Source organism: Fringilla coelebs (assembly GCF_963513975.1).
Source record: "Fringilla coelebs genome assembly, chromosome: 3".
In the NCBI taxonomy this organism is placed as follows: domain Eukaryota; kingdom Metazoa; phylum Chordata; class Aves; order Passeriformes; family Fringillidae; genus Fringilla; species Fringilla coelebs.
In genome coordinates, this window is record NC_140030.1 from 45,690,503 (window position 1) to 45,703,246 (window position 12,744).

At 38.2% G+C, this 12,744-nt stretch overlaps 1 protein-coding gene across 1 annotated transcript; it reads left to right on the forward strand.

The window, feature by feature from the left end:
• Positions 1–1,593: 1,593 nt before the first annotated feature.
• CEP57L1 (centrosomal protein 57 like 1) lies at positions 1,594–12,438 on the forward strand (the record flags this gene model as incomplete). The annotated part of the gene is made up of 10 exons (XM_084202860.1): positions 1,594–1,735; positions 3,551–3,730; positions 4,317–4,426; positions 4,851–4,967; positions 5,239–5,316; positions 7,052–7,150; positions 7,886–7,963; positions 8,066–8,295; positions 9,869–10,013; positions 12,182–12,438. 10 exons carry the CDS (start codon positions 1,594–1,596, stop codon positions 12,395–12,397), a joined length of 1,395 nt encoding a protein of 464 aa, XP_084058986.1. The 3' UTR covers positions 12,398–12,438.
• Positions 12,439–12,744: the final 306 nt, after the last annotated feature.

Genomic DNA, 12,744 nt, shown 5'->3' on the forward strand with positions numbered 1-12,744 from the left:
TTGTGGTCTGGCCTTGAGTAGGATGGCAGCAAGGCCCCATGGAGAAGTCTTTGGAAAAGACCTGTGGCATTAGGGTAGCCTAGACTGCCTCCCTCTTTGGGACCAGGGGGACTACTCTGAGTGGTGTGACCTCAGGGGTGTTAGCACACAAAAGTGGTGATGGCTGGGAGGCCCCAAGTCAGGCAAGCCCTGGTGAAGAGGTGCTCATGTTGACATCTCTGTAATGACAAGTTTGGAGGAAGAAAGAAAAATTTCTGCTTGCCCCTCAGTTTAGTGCATACCTTGAAGAGGAAGTGTGGCTGGATAATTTTTTTTGTTTTGTTTTGTTTTTTATACAGAGTTTGGAACGGGCTGTAAGAACTGCAAGTGCTCCTAGAAACATTTTTTGTTATTGGAAACTTTTTCCCTTGTTTGCTACCCAGTATGAATGGCTTCTCCTGGGGTGTGCTTCTTCAGCAGGTCCTAGTCTTGGTCTCTTTCTTCCTTGTGTTACTAGATACCTCCTTTGGGTGATTTTCTTGGGGACTAACATCTGTAAATAGCCTTACCCAAGCAGGAAGACTGTTCCAGTTGCGTGCCTTGTATTTTAAACACAAGTGATACAACAATCATAATTGTTATATCACTGAACCTTCAAATAAGCTGTTTTTCTATTAGCTGAAGCTGTATAGACTCTTCCTTACACTGTATCAAGTATAATGCTTGATACTACTTTGATAGGTCACTGTAGGATGATTTCAAACTTGCTTTAACTTCCTAGAGGTTGTACTAGCCTAAAGCACTTTCTGCACATTTCACTGTCCTATGCCTTGAGTATCAAGAAAAATTTCTATTTGACAGGGTGTGAACTGTCTTCAAATGTGCTTCTCATAAAACAAAGAATGTGAAAGGGTGGAACAGAAAGGGAGTGAAGAAACAGAACTTAATACATGCAGCTGATAATGGAGATAATACTGGCTATATTGCATATTAAATATCCTCCTGTTATCTCAACACTAAATGTGGAGAACTGTGTCTTTATTATGGAATAATGGTACATTATTTACCATACGTAATTTGGTTTTACATCCAAAAAGATGGGAAGAGGAGCACTAAGGAGACTGCGAATGGAAATAGGCTGTAAAACCTGGAATGTTTGCTCTGCAGGGAGCACTTAGAGTCTAAACATTGAAGTCTGTAAAACAGTAGAAAATGCTCTTGATACTTGGGTTTTTAAAGGACAAAAATCAGCATAAGTTATTAGAAAGCACCTAGAAAAATCTTGAAAAATTTTGGTCGGTGAAAGGAAGCTATGTTTTTTAGTGTTATGAAAGACATTGTTTTGGAATTGTATTAAAAGACAGGATTCTTCTGGCGGGGTGTGGGTATAATTATTGTTGATGTTGTTATTATTACTATTACTACTATTATTATTATTATTATTATTATTATTATTATTATTATTATTATTATTATTATTATTATTATTATTATTATTTTGGTGTATATGATCTGGTTTGATATTAACAGAGCCAGGAACAGCCCAGTGACATACTTCTGAAAAAGAGTCTTTTAAAGAAATAATGTCATTAAATGTCTCTCTTTCTACAGGCTATGGATTCTGAATCAAAGAACAGTTTCATAGGAAGCTTTCTTCAGCCACCAGACTGGAGGCTTCCTGCAGCCTTTGTTTGTATGGAATCAAAGAAGCTGGCAGCTGCTGCTGGTGACAGGCCTTCTCTCCCAAATAACCAAGGTATAGCCAAAATATGTCCTTAAAACAGTCTTTTTAATTGTTTCATGTGAAATCACTTGAGCAAACTCCCCATCCTATTTGACTGAGTTCAATGACTTGCTGCAGTTATCAGTCTGACATTAAGACAGGATGTATATGTGTCCTGAGGGAGTAGTCTCCCTGAAGTCATACATCTAAAATGGAAACCTCTGCAAATCTTCTAACATCCTTGTGAACTTTGGCTTTGAAATTTGTTTAACTTAAAATCGTCAGACTTCCTCTGAAAGCAAAGGAGAATGCTTCAAACTCAGTAGAAGTAGTTCATGACTTCAAATACAGTAAAAAAAAGATCATTAGTATGGTACAGTGACCTGAAATTGGCTTTGTATGGTGCTATTTGACTCCTTACAGCTTAAAATCACTTCTAAGGGGTTTTTTTTGGTTGTATATTTTTTAAAATATTGTTTTGGTTTGTGGTTTTTTGTTTTTGTTTTTGTTTTGTTTCTTTTTGTTTTGCATGGTATATTTTCTTGGGAGAACTTCTGAACAATTCAGACTCCCAGGAAAGTTAACATCATGAAAGTTAGTCCCTGTGAAATATGTTGTCATGTGCCTTAATGGTGACTACTCTCTAGAGCTCACAAGGCAAATGCTCAGTGGCTTAACATATCTGAAAAGCCTGGGGAATATTAAGGATACCCACACTTGGCCTTACTATCGTGGACAACCTTGCTACCTTGCACAGACATAACCTATGAGTGTGCATGTGATCATTGTTCTTCACCTGAAAAATCTGTGATTTCTGTAGTAATCTTATTTCATACAGAGTTTGGGCTTTTTTTGGATTACAGTGATCAGTTTAGTGCTATGTAGCTAAGTGGTTAAGGAAATGTTTGGCATGACAATAAAAAGATGGAAAAGGTGGTGCCACTTCATCCTCCTGCTTTCTTTTTGCTTTTTGGTTTTTGTTTGATGTTTGCTTGGTTTTTGCTGTTTTGTGGTTTGGTTTGGTTTTTGTTTGTTTTTTTAATAGGTCTGTGATAATATGGTGAAAGTTGTTACAGAGGTAGCAATATTTGATGGTATTCTTTTGATGAGAGAGTTTGGAATAGAGAAACTGTCAATTAAAAAATGTCAGAAAATAAGCTTGACTTGTTCCAGGACATGTCTTAAACTTCCACAGGTGTGTATGCTTTATGGAGAGCTAGCAGACTTTTTCTTGTAGCTGAAATTGCAGCTTTTATTTTTGGTATAATTTGACACATACTGATTTGAGGCTGAAAGCAAAATCTTCCAGACTTGTTTCCATGGTTTAGAGAATCGTCAAATACAAGATAGTAGATGTTGAAACATTACCTTTTGAAACAATAAAGTATTTAACAATGTATCCTTTGCTAAATTGTCCTTTGTATCTGATTTCTGTCTCTGTTCTGAGCATGTTTTCTCTTTTTAATCTGTCCAGACCAGTTGCCTTACACCAAAACTTATGACCTCACTTGGATACCTGTGTTCTCTGCTTCTATTTAAAGAGGAGGCCCAGGGTTTATTATATTCTATTTGCCATTATTTCTTTGTGCTTGCTGCCATTTGGACTGAAAATAGTTTTGCTTATCGGGCCAGAGCTTCATACCTCAGTTATGCAGGAAACACATCCAGTTTCTGCCATATGTGTTCTGCATATGTTAGTTTCCAGCTGGGGAATATAATTAATTTTGGGAGTGATACTAGGAAGAAAATTTAGGTAGTATACTGTAATGTGAAGTGTTTTCTAATAATGATAATCATCATCAAAATAGGAACTGTTACTTAAGGTGTAGCTGTTGTGTTGTTTGTCAGCTGTAGTGGCAGCCCTGAGAGCTCTGCAAGATAAGATCCGCCGCCTGGAGCTGGAGAAGTCACAGGCTGAAGATAAACTGTGCAGCCTCTCCAGAGCAGCTGCTCGGTACAAGAAGGTCTTAGAGCACAAATCCTATGAGAAGGATGCAGCATATCGAGAGCTGATGCAACAGAGGAAAGGTATTTCTTTGGAGTGATAAGGTGTAGCCACAGCAACATTAAGACTGTATAATCCAGGGACTGTTTTGTTTTGAAAAGCTGATAATTAGTGTAGTCCCCTTTCGTTTTTTGCTTCAGAACTGAGGAGGGACATGAGCTTGATAATTGTGGATAAAGTTGAGATATTTTTTACATATATCAACCGAGTATTGCATAAGCCATAAAGCGATTTTAAAGACTAAACCTGTTTCAGGTGGTATGTTTAACTCCTACAATAAGCAAGCAGCTGCTTACATAACACTGCTAACTTGAGAAAAGATAGGAGAAGAGAAGATCCTCCTCTCTCAGATTCTGGTTAGGTATCTGCTGATACAAATCAAAGTAACTGCAGTGCTCATGCCTTTGGAATTCAAATTAGAGACTAGCTTTGAAAAAACACTTTGATTCTCATGTCTTATATATAAAATACATTTTAACCTCATTACTTGTTCAGACTAACAAAACTGTTCTTGCCTGTTTTGAAGACAGAGAATTCCTCAATGATATGACAGTCTGGCTAAATGTGTAGCTCCCTTTGCTGTACTGAATGTCTTGTTTCTCTCTGTAGATTCAAATGCAGTACAATCCCGCTGCTCCCTGCTGGAGAAACAGCTGGATTACATGAGAAAGATGGTTTCCAGTGCAGAACTGGAAAAGAAAATTATTTTAGAACAACAGGTGAAGCCGTTTAGCATAATAACAAAGTAGTGACAGAGTTCAAAAGTATAGAAATGTGCAAGACGTGAAGTTTTTTGTGGCCATTGTTTTTCCTCAGCTCTGCTCAGGCTGCTAGCAAACAGAAGCAATTTAGTGTATGGCTGATGACAACCATTCAGTGAAGTCTATGAAAAGCTCCCTGGGTGGAACTCCTAATGAGCAAAGCCATGCTAATACTTGCGCACTTGGTAGACAAAAAAGCTGCTGGAAGCTAAAGTTGTCTTTGTCTGCCTGGTATTTTTCATCACTTTGCAATTTAAAAAATATGGAATTTAAAGTAATTAAACACCTTTATTCTAGTGTGGGGTGGTTTGGTGTTTTTTTTTTTTGCTGTCTGAAACAATTTCAATCAGTTGCCAGCTCCATTCTTGCTTATTTTTTCCAGGCTCAGCTTCAGAAAGAGGAAGATCAGAACCGGTTGGAACTGCATGCAAAACTTGAAAAGCTTGAAATGCTAGAAAAAGAGTGTCTTAAACTTACTGCTACTCAGAGAATTGCTGAAGTAAGCATGCATGGAATGACAGTCTGAAAGTCATTTGTTATCATTTTATGGCACACTATTAATAGTACTAGTTTTGCAAAAGTTGCCTCTGTTAAAGCATACCTGACTGAATGCCACCTCGGCTTCGTGTGCATGAGTCTTTTTTCAGTCTGGGCTTTAAAAATTCCTACAGTCCAGTTTTATCCCCACATTACACTTGTGAGCTCCTCCAGACTTCTGGTTCAACATGATAAATTGAAGTGGGACTAATTATTCTTGCCTTCAAATTCAGGACAAGATCAAACACTTAGAAGAAAAGCTGTGTAAAGAAGAGCTTCAGCATAAGCTAATACAAGATAAAACTGCTCAGGTAGACTGAAAAGATTTTTGTCTTCTTTTTTAGTACTGGAGAAAGCTATTCCCTCTGTTCAAAATGCCCTTCTTGTTTTATTACATTTTAACTTCTTGTGTTTATTACCTAGGCAGAACTCCTGAAATACTACCTAGATCAGTTATAAGCTACATATTAGAAAGCTTGCCAGGTGTGTTGTATATCTCAATAAAGAAAGATTCTATTTGGGTTTGTATTAGTGATACAGTTCATCAGCCTCAACACTGCTCTAAGTGACCCAGGTAGAAAATTAATTTCTAGGAAATCTGTAACTGAATCAGGTTAACTTAATTTTCAGAACTCAAAAGTGATCATATATGAAACCATATATAACAAGTAAGGTTGGTTATTATGTTTGTTTTCCTCCCTTTGTTAAGCTCTGTAAAAATCTAATACATAAGGCTGTACTTGAAAAAACCTTAACCAGTGATGTGTTGTTCATCAAATGAGATCTTGTATAATTAATTATTCTGTGAAGCCATAATCAGTTTGTTGGGCCAGCATCCATCTGAGAGAGGAGTATTTGCCAAAGAGAGCAAAATGATGAAACCTTTTGTTAAAGGGGCAGGGTAGTCATATTCCAAACCTCACTTTGTGTATTAGTAGCAGCCAGCTTGAAAGAGAAACCAATTGTGGGGGAATTCCCTTGGGGTGAGGTGGGGGCTGCAGTGCTGAAGAGTAATATTGGAATAATGTAAGCAAAGCTGGTGCCTTAATTTAATTCATCACTGCTGTCAGCTCTTATACCTCATCCAAAGATGATGGGTTTTCATCAACCCAGGAAGCATAAAATAACATGCAAATTGTAACCCAGATGTCTGACCACCTCCAGAATCCAGCAGAATAACACAGCTGAAAACTTGTAGGTTTTTTTGGTTTCTTGCTTAGACTGCATGCTACTGCAGAGCAAAAGGCCTAGTACAGAGATTTTACCCTCTGAGAAACATGGTAAGAATGATTCTCCCAGAGCAGATAGTCTAAACATTTGGTCAAGAAAGGACTTGGATGCAGTAAGCTGAGTCCTAAAGTAGTGTTAGTACCATCTTAATACACTGCAGGATGGATTTAGGTCTGTTGGATCTGGGCTGGGAAGCACAGGGTGCAGTGTGGTTCACTTCCTCTTGATGACAGAAAAGCCAGAATATTCTCACTTTAGTGGTGGACCTCCAGCATTGTTTAGCTGGAGCTGTAACACATGCCAAAACAAAGTCCTTGTCCTGTGCTTAATTGGGGATGATTATCATCCTGTTTATAGCCTTGATAGCAACTTTGAGCCACAGAGCAACATGAGGATTGTCCAGCAGGTTTGACCTCAGTGTAACACAGATAGGCTTAGTTCTCTCTCTCCACAGATTGTAGGAGCCAAATGTTCATATAATTTGGATTTTATGATCACATCCTCAGCATGTGGCAGGATTGGCTTATCTCAGTTGCTGGTTGTCACAGTGGAAAAATACAGCTGCTGCTGCAGCTGAATATGAAAATGAGGAATACTAAGACAGAGCTGCAAGATCTGCCTGATACCCTGCCTTCCTAGTAATCTGTTCAGGTTTTAAGTGTGGCTTATGCCTTCCAAGCAGGACAGTTAATAGTGCCCTTAATTGGTTCTTATCCATGCATGAACGCGAGAATTAATTAAACCTTGCTATTTCATACTTCTAATATTACATTAAATGGCTGCTTTTTTTTTTTTTGTTTTTGCTTATTGCCACAGCTTCAAACAGGATTTAATATAAACAGAATTTTGATGTCTTCTGTAACATCTCAACATGAACCTGAAAAGGAAAATGGGAAGAACAAAAGACCTAGGAAGGTAACATGGAAATTTTTACTAGCATACTGTTGCTGATTGCATCGGACTTGCACAGAGACTGGAATTCGTGAAAAATGGTGACGTAAGAGGCACTTGATTCATCTGCTGCACTTTACTCCACTTCCAAAGTGACAAACAGTGCTAAATAACTCTTTTTTCCCCTCTTTTTTTTTCTTTCCTTCATTAATTAAAATGGTACTGCGGTGATAGGACATCACTTTGAAAATCTTGAAAATCTTCCCTTATCAGCTTGACAATTATTTCTGTTAAAGGTTTGCTGCCATCCCCCTTGTCCTGCCTTAGCTTCCTTTCAGTTTATCTGGCAAAATTAGTTTCCAAAGGAGTTTTAGCTCAGCATCTTAAGGTGGTGTGTTTTGGGGGGATTACTGAAATCAAGAGAATTTATTTTGCAACACATGTTACAGATCAGTTAAAATTTTGCAACTGTGGTTTAGAAAACATAAGTCAACAAAGTTCAATTACTTTCATGTTAGCCTAATTGCTAAACAATCTCCTATGTGCATATGGAATAAAATTTATTTGTGTCAGCTATGGGAAAGTCTTATTTTTTACACATACAGGAGGGAAATTTGGTTTTTTTTGAACCAGAAGAAAACTGAGGTGAGGCATTTCACTTTGTATTTACTTGAATTTTGCTTACTAAAAAAAGAAGTTTAAGATTGTACTCTTGAGTCAGCAGATTGGAATTTTTTGTCTTATATTTTCTTATGGCAGAGAAGTCCTACAATGAAAAAAATGCAGCTTTCACAATTACATGTAAAGGCTGGTGAACTACCTTTTGTGGCTGGGAAGGTAGGTGAAAACCACTGCTGTTACTAAGGTGACATCTTTGGTTTGAGTAAGGCTGTGTAGTTGTTAATTACTTCTGTAAGCTACTGATCATTCTTCTTTAAGTCTGCCGGCTCCAGCCATTCTGTCAGCGCAAACGTGCAGAGCGTGCTGCACATTATGAAGCATCGCAATCCGTGTATCTCATTGCGAGGACAAGGAGGAGCCACAGCTGGAATTTCAGGACACAGTGCACTTTCAAAATCTGTATCCTCTTGTTCCACATCACCCACTTCCACGAGGAGCTTTTCAGACCTTCAGTTGGCCTTTCAAGACAAGCTGGGCCAAATGAGCTTGTGAGTACCCATGGGTGGTGTTGTGAGTAAACGTGACTTCAGCAGCAGCCCTGAGAAGTGACGGGGTGCCGTAATTGAGCCTAGCCTGTTTTAGCTATAGGACTGCTTGTTGACAGAATGACCTGAGCAGGCTTGACTAGTAGGATTTTTCTCATTCAAAAAATTCTTTCTATCCTGGTGTTTTGCTGGTCTTGTTTTTTTGCTTCCACATCCTGTATTTAAAACAGCAGCAAATGAAAGCCTTTCAGACATGTGCTTTTTAGACATTTTAAACATATTCTGAGATATACAAAGTAAACCAAAATTTTTCTCCTGGATAAGGCTGCAAAGGAGGTGCTGATATTGAGTACACCTGCAGGATGCAGTCAGTCTGGGTGGTGGAATGGGTTAGTACAGCTCTGGCATGAACAGTCCTGTCACAACATCTCTCCTGTTCCTTTGTACTCACTCCGTGTTCTTTCCTTCCCCATGTACCTGCCGGGTCCTTGTGCTGACTCAGTCTGGTGCTCGTGCCCTTTGCTTGTTGATAGCAGGAGAACTTGCTGGTCCTGTAAGGGGGTTGTGAAAGAGGGATGGTCTCCTGCCAGAAAATGGGCAGGGTGTGGAAGAAGCTAACACTTCAGATGGGAGTGTATGTATCTTTCTAGCCATGCAAGTAAATGTGGATTACAGCCTGTTGTGTTCTTAGGCATCTTCCCATTAATGCAGGCTTGTGGGACTGTGGGCCAAAGCTCTGTAGCTGGTCATAGCAGACATGTCAACACAATGAGCTGTGGTTTGAACAGGGGAGGATGTGCTGATTAAACCAGTTAGGATGTTGACGCTGATTTGAAATCCTTGATGTGGTAAAATTTAAACTGGCAAGCAATCTAATGTTCAAAAAGCAATGTCTAGCTTACTCATGGCAGTTCAAGGACAGGCTTTTTTTTTTTAATAGCAACAGCCAGTTGCTTCAATTAAACTCAAAAAGAAGCAGTTACTCAGAAGTCAGAATAGAAGTTCTGGCCTTTGTAAAGGGATATTTATGTAAGAGGGGGGTCTCTGGCTTCAACCTGTTCAGGTATCTGGGTATCAAGATCTACACAATTTCTTTTATTTAATCTGGTTATTTTAATTAAGCAGTCCACTTTGCTGTAAATCTTTCTGAGTATATTATTTTAATTTGAATAATTTGTCAGAAAAATTGTAACTTGAGTGTACTAGTTTAAAAAATACTTTCATGTATTACACTAAGCCTTCAAAGTCTGTGCTAAATTTGCAGGAAGTGAAAATGTTGTACTGCATAGGTGCTGTTCACTTTCAAAAATCTCATTTTGCACACTATTGCACGTGTAGTTGTTATGCCTGTGGGAAGAAGAAGTAAGATGGACATAAGCTAAAAATTTGAAATGAGAAAATCAGACTCACGGGAAACCTTTTCCCTTTCTCATGTTAATATATTCCAGATTAATGTGTATTGTGTGGGAGTGGAAATAATGCTAAATTCCTGTACTCTGCACAAAATGCCTAGGAACTCCTGCAGGAAGAAATCCTAGAGACTGTATCATTAGATTTTCATTCTTGTCTTTAACAGTGAGCATCAAGAACTTCTGAAGCAGATACAGGAGACTAAAGACTCCCAAGCTCGTGAAGACCTGGAACAGGAGCTGGATTGCCTCGTAAAACAAATGGAGATGAAAGGAAAACAAATATCCAAGCTGAAAAAGCATCAGGCTACTGTAAGAATGAAATGTAAACTCTCCAGCTACTAACATTTCTGTTGAAAGGCTGCCACAATTCTGCCTCCTGTTGTCATCAGCTAGAATGTCACTGGAATGTTTTAAGCCAAGATGTTCCAGTATGGGTGATTATAATTAGACTGCTGGGTTATATTTTTGTACCTCCAATTTCTTCACTGGATCAAGAAAAAGTGCTTACAACTGGCAGTTAGGAATGTATGCTGGTGGGAAGTCTTCCTGCCCTCTGGCAGTTCTGCAGTACAGAGCTGGGTTGCACTGTCTGTCACTTCTGCTCACTGTGTTAAGACAAACCGTTGAAATTTCATTTCTTTATATCCTGTCCCTCAGGGGAATGAGAAAATAGAAACTGTAATTCCTGTACTGACTGGGTTTAATGTTTTTTATATTACTGAAACATTGAAGCTTTTTGTTAACTAGTCTGTTGACCAGAGCTTCTCCTAAATCATAGCTGGGCAAGCCTTTCAGTTTTGTTTTACCTTTAAACTGCCCTCATTCTGTCAGTATTTAGTTTAGAGCCAAAGATAGCAACTTTTCATACATGCCCATATAAAATCCCTCTTCTGTAGTTGAACAGCCTAACTCTTTTGTAGCAATCTGGTTTGGGCATATGATTAAACATTCAATCCACAGTTCTGTCTGATTTGATTGTTTGTGGTTTTTTCATCTCATGTTTCAAGATAAATACTCGCCTGAGAACTTTGCTTATACAGGAACAAAACAAAACTCTGCATGAGACCTTATGAAAAGAGGAGGATATAGTTAATTTAAATCTGACCAGTTTTATTCATATTCATTTTTGATGGATTTTACTCACTTAAACTTTTTATTGTCCATATAATTGCAAGCATGGAGATGCTTTATGTCATAGCAGATGTGTCAGACTTGCATATCAGCAGTATGGACAATGGGCACTGTCCTGCTGAGTCCTCTCTGCCTCTCTTGGCAATGTCAGCTGGTTTTTTTGATAAAACTCTTATATTCTTGAAGACCCAACAATTATGGTGTTACTCCTTGCCCCAAAATCTCACTGTCTTTGTCCTCAGGAACCTAAGACATTGGGCAACAACTGCACCTTGGTTTCTTTCTTTTGCATATCTTTATGGCCACAGTTTGCCTTTGTTTTGGGATGATGAAGAGTAGCACATTCAATGTGGTGCAGCCTTGTTGTCATCTTTGCCTCTTACCAGTGTGCAGATCTTCTGGCAAGTCCTCTGTGCTCTCGTACAGCTTGGTCAGAGCACGCCCCTTAGGGTCCTGCTGTAAATAGTAGGGTCTGTATGAGTAGATGTCTCTATGGTCAAACTGTCCATCATGCCCTGGTTTTCAATACAGGCCATTCCTCTTAATTCCTTGGCCTGTATTTTTTTTTTCCCTAGTGCTTTTGCACACAGACATTTCCATTTGTATTTTGTACAGACCAATCTTAATATTTCTAATGCATATTTCTTTTTCTAGAACCTGCCATACTAAAAGTGCCATGCTAATCTCTGTGTTTCACAGTTAATAATATGTTCTAGAATGCAATTAAAGTTAATTATTTTTAGAAATGGACTTAAAGCCTAAATTGGCATTTGGAATGCTTCCAGCCTAATTTTATCTTTGGGAAGTGACCTTTTCATGCCAAGTGGAAGTCAAGACTCATTATTTGACATTTTAAAAAACATTATTTAGTAATTAACCCTATTCATTCTGTTTTCCACTTTTGTCAAGGAGGCTTCAAAATAAGCTGCTTAGATCCAGTAACTGATTATTAACAGTATATATTTTAGAGGTTTATTGGTTGGTTGTCTTTTTTATAAGGGTAGTACAATCTGAAATGAAAAGAAACTGTTGTAAATCTAGATTATTAAGAGATGATATTCCAGCTGTCTCAAGCAACCATTTTTGTGTTAGGAAGCAATGGGATTCAACAACCAATTGGGTGTGGATGAGGTCAGTTTTCTGTAGTGGTTTCTTTGGGCAAGGTCAGCTTTCTGTTACAATGAGACAACTGTGCAGGGTTACTAAGTTTAAACTTTTCTCTCTCTTTTTTTTTTTTTTATGTCTCTTAGTCATCTCTAGTTTGGAGTTCGGTAGAAGTCCAGTCACCTCTACCGCTGTGGGTCTTTGGAGTAGGCAACATGCTAATTAGTATTTTTTTTCCCTAGGTGCAGAAATTAAAGATAAAAACTCAGAAATTGAAGCAAAGAGCACCTCATGTCAAACTAAAGTGTGGTGAACAAAAGGAAGCAAAGGAGATTGCAGTCACTGTAAAGGAAAGTACGTCTAAACCTTGTCCTGGGCACAAGAGCAGAAGTTCTCTTCAGCTGCTAAAAGCTGTGAGGAAACTTCAGCTATCTCTGAAAAAAGATTATGCCATCTGAGAAGAATAGTTCTGAAGTTTGCTATGTTAGAAGTTTTTGAAGTTGTCTGACATCTAGTAAATTTTTCCTTGTGCAAAATACCTCTTAAAAATAAGCTGGATACAGTAGATTTGTACATTTTAAACTGCCTACTCTGCAGTAGGTCAGTTTCTTCACCTTAGAATTAACTTTCATGTAGTGTAGCTGTAACTCAACTACGCTTCCTTGTAATAAAGTGTTTTAATAGGCTAATGAAATGTTATTATTTGTTAACTTGTCAAATAAAATTTTATACTTTTTTACACTTAAAATAGTATGTGATCTTTGGTGTCCTATTTCCCCAGCTGCCAAGGAGATATTTAGAGCTT